This window comes from Mus caroli, chromosome 5 (genome assembly GCF_900094665.2).
Source record: "Mus caroli chromosome 5, CAROLI_EIJ_v1.1, whole genome shotgun sequence".
Lineage (NCBI taxonomy): Eukaryota > Metazoa > Chordata > Mammalia > Rodentia > Muridae > Mus > Mus caroli.
The window spans coordinates 122,387,191-122,400,371 of record NC_034574.1 but is presented as its reverse complement, the minus strand read 5'-3'; the positions used below and the strand labels follow the sequence as shown (position 1 = coordinate 122,400,371).

At 46.2% G+C, this 13,181-nt stretch overlaps 1 protein-coding gene across 5 annotated transcripts in view; it reads right to left on the bottom strand.

Moving 5' to 3' along the window:
* Sfswap (splicing factor SWAP) overlaps positions 1–13,181 on the bottom strand; it is a 71,809-nt gene that overhangs the window by 42,897 nt on the left and 15,731 nt on the right. For all 5 annotated transcript variants that reach the window (XM_021163130.1, XM_021163132.2, XM_021163135.2 and 2 more), the window contains exon 7: positions 12,856–12,991. In XM_021163130.1, the coding sequence (XP_021018789.1) occupies positions 12,856–12,991 (136 nt within the window). The remainder of the gene's footprint in view (positions 1–12,855; positions 12,992–13,181) is intronic.

Sequence of the window (13,181 nt, the reverse complement as noted above, 5' to 3'; positions counted from 1 at the left end):
AAAAAAAAAAAAAAAAAAAAAAAACCAAAAAAAAAAAGGACAGATATTGGTAGACTGGAAAGATGGCTCAGTGGGTAAAGGTATCTCAGCTTGCCAAGCCAGACCACCTGAGTTTGATCTCCAAGAGCCATCCATACTGTAGGAGAGACCTAATTCCTACAAGTTATCCCTGAACTTCCATTTTTATGCCATGACATACTCACAGCCACACATACACAGATACACAAGAAATTTACAATGTAACAAAAAGAAAGACATAGATTATGTTTCTGTGTACCTCCAGGTAAAACTGAAGACATTATTAGATCTTTATATGATGTGAGAGAAATGAAAACAAACAGGCAGTTTTTCCTTCTTGTCATCTGCCCACCTTGGTCTCCTGACTGCTAGGTAACTACAGACATGTGTGTGCTGATATACTCAGCTCCAAATGTCCACTTTGGTGGAACTAACACTATCATCAAAGCTGCTGCCCCGAGACTGTTACTTCCATCCGTCTGGGTGTACTAGTGAAGAGAGAGGATCTTCTTGGGTTAGCCTCATCTAATAGGGCTTGAGTTTGGTGTCCCTTGTAACAAATCATCTTCAAACCACAGGCTACACACACATGTCTCTTGCAGATATGGGCTGCTGAAAGCACACTGACAATCTGGCCAAGGGCTGCAATCTTGGAACTTTCTATAGAAACACTTGTCTTTGTTTTCTCAAAGTCTTCCTGGAAGCAGAAAAAGTCAGTGGAATAACAGCTCTTTTTGATCCCACCCACAACTGTGACTTTCTTGATTTTGTTTGTTTTCAGACAGGTCTCACTCTGTAGGCTTGCCTGGCCTTGAACTTGTGGCAATCCTTCCCTGTTTTCGAGCTCTTTTCTAGCCTCATGATGTCAGTGGCTGTACCCCAATGGCTTACAGATCTACTCCTCAGCACTGCAATGCTGTACTCAATTTGTCAGTCTGCACCACTGGGACCAAAACCCCAGGCTTAAAGTCCACAGGGGAGGAATGAACTCATCTAGGCTCACGGTTTCAGAGCTGCTTAGTTCACACTATGGTGAACCAAAGAAAGGACTATGGAAAGAAGTCAGGACAAACGCCATGTCCTTCAAAGGCTCCATCTTCTCCTTTCCATCCTTCCCAATAATGCTGTCATATCCATAGTCATCAAGAAACTAATTCCAGATTAGATCAGAGCCCTGACAACCTATTCAGCTGTGGAGACAGTCACACATCCACTGCTGTGTCCAATAGTGTCCTTCACTATCCCCTGCAGTCTCTCAGGAAACACTCGCCAGGCAGCCAGCAGTATGCTTTGCTCCCCTCCAGCACTCTTACAGCACAACCAAACTGACGATCCAGGGCCCGAGACCCAACACCAGTTACATCTCTCACTCCCATGTATCTAGCAATGTAGCCACTTCCACAAGGAGGCATAACAAAGCATAACTCAGGCAAACCTGTAGGTGACTGGCTGGGAAGGCTTGCTCTGAAGCACCACAGCCCAGCTTGCTGCCAGAAGTGGTCATTTTTCATGAATATGTTTTGCCCAGACCAGTCTCAGGATGGTTATTACCATAGTAATCTCAGAGTCAATGAGCAACTCCACACCCTCTTTTCCCTGACAACAGATGCCTGTTGCTATCTGCATGCTGCAGCAGGTTCTATGAGGTAAGTGGATCTCCCTTACCTCTGCAAGGCCCTGCTTCCTTCACACTAGAAATGTACACTCGGGGGAGGCCATGATGTCTTGAGCACATCTGTTGGCACCAACAGTCACTGTCACTGCTGAGTCATTCCTTCTCAGGACGGCAAAGTTCACAGAGTGGATACTGCAAAGCTTTAGGGTCCCCAGAGGTGGTAGAGGGGAAAACAAAGCTGAGAACCCAAGTTTCTCTTTTCCATGCAGTCAGTTCAGGTCTTTAGATTCCTTGCTTCACCCTCTGAACTCAGGTACCTGACTCTCAGGAATTCCCAAAAGATCCCTTCCTAGTCCAAAGCAGTCAGCGCTTTCTGATACAGAATCTTCCACTGCAGAGGGTAAACATAAAGTCAGGTAGCCTCCAAACTCCTTATTTTGCACTGCCTACAGCTTTCAAATAGAGGGATGTCTCTGTCCTCATCTCTGCAAGTGTGTAAGAAACTTGATAATTGGCTCACCACACTGATTCGAGGATGTCCCATCACAGCGGACAATTGCCATGGTCTGCATTTAAAATAGGGCGCATACACCATGATATATCTGAGAAAATGAACATTACTTTCCACATTAGTTCATCTGCCCTGTTGAGGCTTCCAGACAACCCAGTGCCTTACAAAATATCTCCATAGCCAGGGAGATGGCTCTCTTATGAAGTGCTTTCACACTAAGCATGAAGACCTGTGTTTAAGTCCCAGAACCTAAAAAAATGCATAATGAAGTGGTAAATACTTATAAGCGTTAAGTTAGGAAAGTGGTACCAAGAGGATGGATCCCTGGGACTCTAGCCAGGCTGTCTAGCCTACTTGGTGAGCTCCAGGCTACTAGCAACATTGTCTTAAAGTGTCTTTAAGAAAGACTAGCTTTGACATCAGCCTGAAAATGGGAACTGGAATGACTTCTGCAGTGAGCATGAAGGTCACATCTGGGCCACCAGATGCATCTACAGCGTCCAACATGTTTAAAAAATGTTTCTTTTCTTGGATTAGACTTTCTTCCTGAAAAGCCTCTCTGAACTAAGTTAAAACTTACACAGTGCATGTGAGCCATCCATCCATGTGGAAATCAGAAGCCAGCACATGTATGTATCTTCCTCAGTTGACATTCTCCTTAACTGCTTTCCACCTTATCGTCTGAGCCAGGGTTTCTTACAGGCCGCACTGTTTACTCCCTAGGCATAGCTGTCTCTCTGTTCCTGACGGTGGGTATGAGGCTTAGCTGCTTTAAGCTCTGGCCACTGAACCTTCCTTTCTGTGATGGACTGTGATCTGCAATAGTGAATTGCACACATCCTATCCCTCTCCAGGTGTTTTTTTCCAGGACATCTTATCACATCGACAGAACAGCTAGGCCAGAAGCTAAGTAAGTACAGATGACTGGGCATTGTCAGTCAAGCAGGGGTCAGTGTGGGCTGTTATCTGTTCTCTCACAGACCCCGGGCCCCATTCATATATTTAAACAACTCAAGAGAAAAAAACAAACAAAGAAGGAAAATAGTTATTTTACAATATGGAAAATATGTGGTTCTCACATCCTAATGGCTACACAGTTTTTGTATTGTTTCTCTGATAGCATTTCATGTAGAACTTCTAATCCTCCTGCTTCTACCTCCTGGCTTATACCAAAATATTATTATTATCCAAGTATCTTGTCTGTGGTGACATGTTTGGAAATGTGTACTCCTGACTTCTAAGAAAGTCTAGCCCTGCCCCCACCGTACAGCTTAGAAAGAGGACTGAAACACAAACACAGAAGCAACGCAGCATGAACAGGATTGACCACAGAAGACAGAAATAATCACCTGATGCCAAAGAGAGGCAAGCCACAAGCAGAGAACAGGACACTCACAGGGAAAGGAGGCACAGACCAACAGCCAGAAAGTGGTACTGAAAGCATCCGACTAATGGGACTGTGAGCTTCCTACTGAAGGGACACATGGGAAATGCAGACTGACTAAGCAACTGACACTGAAGGCAGAGGCATTGGCATTGGCAGGTGCCCAAGTGCAAACAGCACATAGCTAGTGGGTAGGCAGACAATGCTGAAGCCTCTTCCTGAACACAGGGCTGAGTCACTATGCTGTAGGTGCATGTGGCTCAGCAGAGGCTGTGTTGCAATGTATGTCAAAAGGCAGCCAACATGTTCAAACATAAAAGAATTTAAGAGAACAGCATCAGACCCAGCAGAAGAAAACCAGTCAACTAGTAACACTAGTGCCTGCCAGCCGAGGGTCCTCTGTGGTATCAAGAGTTACGCTGGGCTCTGGTTCACAAGGCTCCGAGGGACAGAAACTGTTATCTGAAAACCTCACACCCAGACCTGGACTTGGTCTTCTTTTATATGAAGGCTGAAGGCTGGCTTTTTTCTTTCCTTTGAAACAGTCTCACTCTCTATATGTGTCAGGCTGACTTTAAATGCAAGAGCTTCCTGCCTCTACTTCCTGAGTCCTCTGAGTCCAGTAGCTACCAGGTAGCCTACCAGTTACCAGTGCTCATCTGTTTTACCTAAATCTCTGAAGAGCCCTTGAAAACACCTAGCTTATGAGACTCAAACTGTCCAAGAGATGAATCACATAAGCAACTCAACTGGAGATACTGTGCTGGAAAAAACAATCCAGTGAGCCACAGACTGAGGCTAAGCAAGCGGGAATTACAGTTAGAGACAGAACACACACATTCCTCATATGCTCTCTCAACATGAATCGAATAGTCCTAACAAAAACTAGGAACAGGGCTAAGCAAAGGGAAAGTGAGCCCAGGGCCTGGAGATGTGCTAGGCAAAGGCTGCTCCTCTGAGCTAGAAACCCTGGGAAGGAAATGACTTCACAGGGACTCATCCCCTCTCACACAAAACCATGCAACTTCACCTCCTGTCCTTACGGGGGCCGGGGCTGAACCCGAGGTGCTCCACCTCTAAGCTACATCCCCCACCTCTGGATCTCTACTCTGAACTAGAAAGAGACCTTCCAGGGCTGGCTTCTTGAGTGGTGACAGCTACACCTAGAGTTTAGCTCTGTGTTTGGATCCCAGGATCTGTGGTTGAACCCCAGGAAAATCTTCCCACCATAACCCCCACCGCTTAAGTTTTGCCGTGCAGCTACAGGCAGGTCATCCCTCTCCTCTGTGGTGAGGTAGTTCCACGGCCACACCTTCCTTGCTTCTTCCTACCTTTCTAGACTAACAACTACACTGTCTACAAAAGACAATACCACTGTCACAGCCACCCAGCTGTGAAACACTGGCACAGGGACCAATGAGCTGGCTGAGTGGGCAGAGGCTTGCTGCCAGGCCTGACAACTGAATTTGATTCCTGGGACCCACAAGGGCGGACAGAACTGACTGCTGCAGGGTACCCTTGGAACGCCCTGCATGTACTATGCTGTGATAATACACATAAAATAAATTTTAAAAATATGGTAACAAAATGTAAACTAGGATAGGCTCGGGAAATGGCTTAGCAGGTAGAACTGCTTGTGCACAGGCCTGATGCACTGAGGTTGATTCTGAGAACCCAGGCCAAGGTAGAAGGGAAGAACTGACCCCACAAGATTGTCCTCTGACCTTCCACAAGAACACTGAGGCACATGTGTATCCTTGCTCACATGCAATCATGCATACACACAGAAAATTCAGTCACAAGGAATACTTTAGTTATTTATAGAACATTACAGAAAGCATTGTTGGCTCTGACAGTGGACAATATTTCAGCATTAATGCCTCTTGCATAATTTAATTATACTCTTCTATAAGAATTTATTGCAAAGTAGCCAAGTAATAATAGAATAGGGCTTGAAAAATGGTTTACCATCAAGTTAAGAAATAAAAGTAATTGTTAATTTTATACATCTTCACTTAAAGAGCTTCTAGAAGAAATTTGATCAAATAAAAAGTAAGATGTTCTTCCCAGGCTGCCCAAATCTGGGGAAATTAGTGAGAAGCAAGCCCAGGAGCCGGGTGTGTCCTGAGCTCCTAAGTAAGCACCAAAGGAAAGAAGAGCCGCTAGCTTTGCTAGCAGAGACCCACATGGCCGCGTGCCTAGACACGCGAATGTCCCAGCCATGAGAACTCACTCAGCAGTGGAACCCTAGACATACCTGAACACTCGAGGCTGGCATGCAGATCAGTGGTACAGTGTTTCTTCTAACATGAGTGAAGCCCTACGTTTCTCCCCAGCACCACCTAAGACCTGGTGTGACAGTGGATGTCTGCAATCCTAGCTTGTAGAGATGGAGACAGGAGAGCAGAAAGTTCAAGGTCATCCTTGGCTACAAGGCTGAGTTTGAGGAAAGCTGGGGTTACATGAGACCCTGCCTCAAAAAAAAAAAAAAAAAAACCAAGACAAAAATCTGCATGTTTGTTGGCAAGGAGCTGTTCAAAGAGGCAGATACACAAGCTACCCCTCCACCTCAGCTTCTTTCTCCCAGTTCTCAATGACACTGTATAGCTTCAGACACCTACACAGACGTCCCTTCCACCTCATGCTGGCCTTCTTCCCCAGCATCTCTACTTCCTCAGAAGCCACACACTCTATGGGCCCCCAACAGTGCAGACAGCTCTATTCAAGCTCCAGTGCTCAGGAGGCGGGCAGGGGAGCAAAATATTCATGTAGCTACTGCTATGCTTCAGTAGCGAGAGGCACCTCAGCCTCTGGCTATCACTGAAGTCTTAGACTGGGTATCCTTGGACACTAACAGGACATGCTTTGGATGTGCATGTTTGAGTCTTATACCTAATGCCATTCATACCGCCTGCTTACCCCATAATCCCACTAATAAAACCACTGCCCATCAGCTTCCTCTTTGCTGCAGTGACATCTGTTTCTCCATTCAGGCCCTTTGGTTAAGATGCCCATTTCTGTGGCCTCCAACCCAACTCTGCCCTGTGGGGCCTCCCTGGGTAAGCCCTTGTGCAGCAGCTGGGGAACAGCTGAGCAAAACCTTTAAAATGACATACACTCATTTTCACCTCATTTATCTGAAGTGGCTCTGAGGGGATTGCCACTTATATCCCACCTGTGAAACTTATTTGTACACTAAACATTTCCCCCATTTCCTTAATAGTTTCATTAAAAACAAAAATGCATTCGTAGACGTAATCAAGTGTTGACTATGGTTTAAAGTAGAAGGCCTTTCCTCCTGGCCCAGCCTCTCCTTAGGAGAACTCATCTGGCTCTCAAACTCAGAAGTCAACTGGTGGACAGCCACAGGCTCTGGCTCGCTGTTTTCCAGACACTGCTCTTGAGCCCTGGCTGTGCCCACTTTCCTCTGCACTTCCTGTTGCAGAGACAGCCAGTGCTGGGCTGTCTGTGCTAAGCCTGTAGGCGCTCCCCGAGGGGCAGTGGTTTCCGCCTGCAGGTAGCTGTGCCATGGCACACCAGGCAGAGGGGGCTCCACTTTGCAAGGCTGAGATTTTGCTTTTTACCACATTTTCTCTTAAACAATTTCTTTTCAGTTAAACTTACTATAATTATGTATCTGGTTAAATTTTATGCCAACACACAATTTAAATAAGAAGAGAATTGCTGTTTCTGTGAATTTAAAGTGGAATGCTTTGGAAAAATAGGATAAAAAGCCAAGTGCTTTAAAAAGCTACTGTGCAATTACAGGAGGAAAAGAAACTGTTGAGGCTCCAAATAACAAAATAAAAAGCCTACACTGCAGGGCTGGAGCATTGGGAGCCTGCTTCCCACGAAACCCTGACTGGGAGTGGGGATGAGGAAGGTGGGGGACATGCTTTGCTGGAGCCTAAGGAGCAGCTGTAGCCCAGAGTTGAAAGGGTGGAGAAGAGCACATACGAGCTCTTCAAAAGAAAAGACGGTGGGCCAGTGAGACAGTGAAGGCGCTCGCCCGCTCACCCTCTCACCGGCCCTCTCACCCCCAAGCCTGCCTGCCCACCCTACAAGCCTAGCAACTGAAGTCTGGTCCCAGAATCCAGGAAAGAGAACCAACTCCACTCAAGTGTTCTCTCACATGTGTACGTATGTATGTGCTCACAGTGTGTGAGCGTGTGCATGCATGTTCGTGCATGTGCGCACATGTACACATACGGATAATAAATAAAACAATGTTAAAAAGATAAAGAACAAGCCCAGCAGGCAGGGCTAGCCGGCCTGGCGACAGTGGCTCTGCTCTCTGAAAACTGATCAGATCCACACTACCATCTGCAGACCTGTTTTCACTACATTTGTTGTTTTTAAGGCATGAACTATTTCATGGACTTCCAATAGCAAGTCACATTTTGCCATGTCTCCTTGTATTAGACTTCTTTCAAGTTTCTCATATACTGCTACTGTTGTTTAGATAACCAGAGAATTTTCTAAAGGAAGAAAAGAAAAGACCTCTACAAATCACCTTAGGTTTTACTTGACCATTGCAATGTGGAATCTTAAAATACAATAGAAATAATTATTTTCAATGTTTCATTCAGAATATAATAAATTTGCATTCTGTATGTACAGATGGCAAAAATCAAGGCCTGCAGAAGTACAGCAACTCATACAGAAAGGGTCTCACTGTACAGCACCATTGCTGGCTTGGAACTTTGTACACCGGGCAGGCTTTGAATTCAGAGGTCCACCTGTCTCTGTCTTCCAGGTGCTGGAATTAAAGGTACAAGCCATCAGACTTGAGATTTGCTTTATGTATGTATTTATGTATGTGTGTTTCTATGTGTGTTTGTGACTGCAGAGGTCAGAAGAGGGTGCTGGGTCCTGTGGAGCTGAAGTTATACCCTCCTGACATGGGTGCTGGGAAGTACACTCTGGTCCTCTACAAGGGTAATATGTGCTCCTAACTGCTGACCCAGCTCCTCAGGCTTCTTAACGTTTTCAAAGTTACTCAGCAGTAACCGAGAGCCTTGTGCATTCCTAGAGTAATGCATGAGAGCACAGTGGTTAAGAGCACCAACTGCTCTTCCAAAGGTCCCGAGTTCAAATCCCAACAACCACATGGTGGCTCACAACCATCCATAGTGAGATCTGACACTCTCTTCTGGAGTGTCTGAAGACAGCTACAGTGTACTTACATATAATAAATAAATAAAATCTTAAAAAAAAAAAAAAAAGAGAGAGAGAGAAAGAGAGAAGCAGAGGAGCACGCCAGGCCTGACCTTCATCCACAGGGGGATCCACATGTACAGAGGCAAGGCTGTTTAACACACCAGTACAGCAAACACAAAGTGAGCCAGCTTGGAAAGCAGGGCACACATGGGCCTGGGGAGCCATCATGACCCTCTCTGTCCTAACCACAGCAGTCTTGCACATCTTTCATAATCTTTAACTATCCTCTGTGTCAACCTATCTGTCAGCCAGACAAGTTGCAACAGAAACCAGGCACACTCACTCTGTGCAGAGTCCTGACATTGCTACCCAAGGCTCCACAGTCACAGGTGCTCCCTGCTCCTGTCCTGTCTGCTAAGTAGTAAGGCTTGGTGGACACTTGCCAAGGCAAAAGCAAGGTTATCGAATGATGGTGATCATTCACACATATGCATGAGTCTCTCTCCAAGTGTCATTCCACCCCTCTCTGGAACGCCGTGGGAAAGAAGGAATTCCCAAGAGTCTGCTAGATTTAACCCTGATACAAACTGGGATAAGCCACAGGCGCTGTCTGTAGGCAAGGTTCGGAACATTACAATCAATTACCCAACTGTGAAAGTGTATAGTAGAGCACACGTGCCAGCCACAGACTATGAGGGCTCCTGGATGAAGTGCTTGCGGTGCAAGCTTGATAACCAGAGTTCTATCCCCAGACCCTAGTAAAAGTGGAAGAGAACTGACTCCACACACATCACTCCATCATACACTCACAGGAATGCTAAGGAAAAAAAAAAGATGTTGAAAATAAAAAGAACAGTGGGAAAAAGGCTGGCGGCACTCTGTACAGTACTCAACAGCTTTTTCTGTTAACACTTAAGCAATCTAATCACTGTATGTGGATAAATTTACCACAAAGGAACTAAAATCAACAGCCGTGATTGGTTTTCCTCTACTTGGCTGGATTTACGTGCTGTCCTAACAGTTGGCTACAAACCAAGTTCTACCCAACTAAGCAGAGCCAGAGCTGCTGCAAATGACCAGCAACGGGCCAAAGGAACCAAAAATTTCATATTCTGGCCACTTCACAGCAGGAGTGACAAAGCCTATGCCAGAGATTTGGACTCAAGCAACTCTAGCAGCCTAACTAGCCATAAGACAGGAGAAACAAGCTGAAACAGATACCCACAGATTAAGTACAGAGGGAGGCAAGAGTTCCAGACAGGTGCCTGGCAGAACTACAACCCTGGAGAGACCAAGGCTGTTCCTAACTGCAATCCCACAGCCAAGGATGCTGGGACTTTTCTGATGAATTTTGGGCAGTTTCATTGAGACCCAGATTCTAAGCTCTAGCCACCGACCTGGCTCTGCTACAGTACCAGAGTCCATCTGTTGTATTAAGTGATTTTCTTGATCCTAGGCAGAGGGCTGTGTGGCTCCGAGGGCTGTGGTCCTTGTAGCTGATAATAGGAGCATATCTGAAACCCACCAGCCCTATGTTAATTTGTTTGCTTTCACCAACTCCAGATATCTAAACAGCCCACTCTTTCTTATGTCCAGGACAATTCATCAAGGCCTGATGTCCATTTTGGTCAAGGGCAGTGTGAACAGGACTAGACCTCAAGTAGAATACACCAAGCCTGGGATTCCCTCAGAGCCAGAGGAAGGACTGTGGGGTCCTAGGGCCCTGTCTCGAATCTGCATGGTCCTCTGATATCCCACACTGGTAAAGTTTGTCTCAGGCCACTGTTCCCACTGTACTGCACATGCCGAGTCACCCACCACATGGCTGTGATGAGTCAGCTTGCTCTACCATCCTCCTTGGGCCACAGGGTCTTGGCACAGTGCCACAGCTAACCTCTGTGTGTAACTGTTCACCCTTTAATGATGGAATTAGCTTCACTATCCCCAATTTCTACTACTTTCTTCTATCTATGGCTATAAAAGGATACAGGAACATGAATAGACAATGCATTTGAGTCTTGGAACAGGAATATAGGAATGGGCAAGATAAATGCCTTGGTCCGTGAAGTGCTTGCTGCGTAAGCATGAAGATCTGACTTTGGATTCCTAGTACCCATGTAAAAGCTGGGTACTGTGACTTGTGCCTGGGAGGTAAATACAGGACCCCCAGGGTTTACTGGCCAACCGGTCTAGTTAAATCAGTGAGCAATCTTGTCTCAAAAAAAGGTGGAGAGTAATCCAATCCAAGAAGGAACCCAACATTCACACATGTACACACACAGCTTCAAACACACACACACACACACACACACACACAAGAACAAACACATATGTGTATATAACACCTCCCTCCCTCCCTAACTCTACGAATACACACTTAGAAAAAAAAAAAAACAGAAAAGCAGGAAACAGGCGTCTATAACGTGGGAGTAGGTACCAGCACAGCACTCCCTCTCTGGAGTACAAGCAGCCTGCTTGGCAGAACCTCCTGCCACCACTGATTAGGTCCTTCATTAGCTTTCCCTGGGGTTGTACAGGGCACGGGACAGGCAGGCTCTGCACCTGGACCTCTTCCCAAGCTTGCACATGAACCAGCAGTAACCTCCAGAATGCTGCTAGGTGACTGCTGCTGTGGGCTAGGTGGCAGGACATGGAACATGCAGCCAGCCCCTCAACACCTCAATTTCATCATTTAAAGAAATGGTCTAAGTTCCAGCCCAGGTTTTCTAGGATATACTCACAAGGTTCATAAATTGATTTTTTTTTTTAAATAAGGTCTCAGTCTGTTAGCCCAGGCTCACCTGAAACTCAAGAGATCTACCTGCCTTTGCCTCCCGAATGCTGAGATTATAAAGGCCTGTGCAGAGCCGGGCGTGGTGGCGCACGCCTTTAATTCCAGCACTCGGGAGGCAGAGGCAGGCGGATTTCTGAGTTCGAGGCCAGCCTGGTCTACAGAGTGAGTTCCAGGACAGCCAAGGCTACACAGAGAAACCCTGTCTCGAAAAAACCAAAAAAAAAAAAAAAAAAAAAAAAAAATAAAGGCCTGTGCTACCACATCTGGCAAGTAACTGATTTTTATAGTCTTGTCACTTTATTACATCAAAATGCCACATCTGTATTGACCAGTGTAGAGACAGAAGTGCAGAGGAACTAGCATATATATAGACTGTTCAGCCTCAATATGGCAGCTCCATCTTCAGTACCAGACCCCATTCCACAGCATCTCATTTCACATGAGGAATGCAGTCTGCAGCAGGCCACCACAGCACAGGCTGAGCCTTCTTTGCTCAAGGTGGCTCTTTCACACAACACTCAGAACAGCAATGAGGCCTGACACTGAACCTAGGACAGATATTCTGATCACTCTCCAGAGTGCTCCCCTTCAATGCTTAGGAAGACAAGAGAGCAGCAACCACAAGATTCCAAAGAAACAAAATCCCCTACACATTACAACCAACTCTCTCTAGTCTTAGGTCCCACACCCACTATTCAAGCAGTTCGGATACAAAATACAAAAAGGAAATAGTGCATTTGTAATGAACAGGCATTAATTTTTCCTTATCACAATACCTTGGAACAATACAGCATTAACAATTATTAAGATAGCATCCATAGTGTATTACAAGTTCTCCACACAGGACTCTTGAGTCTGTGAGAGAAACCTTAGGTTTTCCTATCTGTTGGGGGCAAGTGATATCACTGCCCAGTAGAAACAGAGGGTTGACCATCCATGCACAGCAATTGTGACAAGCGACCCCACATTTTCTCATCCCTTCTTGCTGTTCTCAACAAAACTGTGTCTGCCTAATCCTGTGCTGGTCCCAGGGCATTCTCAGAGCACCAAACAACTCTAGAGCACAGCACACTATGCTATCTTCCCAGTCTCCGCTTTTGTCAGTCTTAACAAGTCTGAGCTTTGTTCAGCACAGCAACGTTTTGAAACCTAGGTGCTACTTTCCAGCCTCTGCTGCTTACTCTTCTGCCCTTGCCTGACTCTTCCTGTCAAGAATGCAGAGTCACAGGCCAGGCAACCATGCCTCCAGGTCCCTCCCTCCTGGACCACAGAGGAGGTCTGGGGAGTGATAGCTCCGCACCAATGCAGGAGAGCATGAGAAGCAGGGTGGTGGCTGCATGCTGGACATACAACAGGGTACGTTGGGTACTCACAGTCTGCCGTGTACTCCACCTGGGAGGGCTGAGCAGGTGTGCCATCTGCAGTGGGTGGGGCTGGAGCTGAGCTGTCAGCTTGTGCTTTACGGACAAGGGCTGCTAGAGGATGATCCGGGTCTACCACCTTCAAGGGCTAAGAACAGAGAAGACATTTGGCCTTAGCACTTTCGACATTCTGAACCATATACAACTTTGCTGTTGAGAAGAGACTCAACCTTATGGTACTGTCGGCATGCCTTAAGAAAACCTTAGTACACATTCAGATACAGTGAAAGCTGCCACTGTAGAGGCAGAGTCACTTACATCAGACCCAAGAAAAAAAC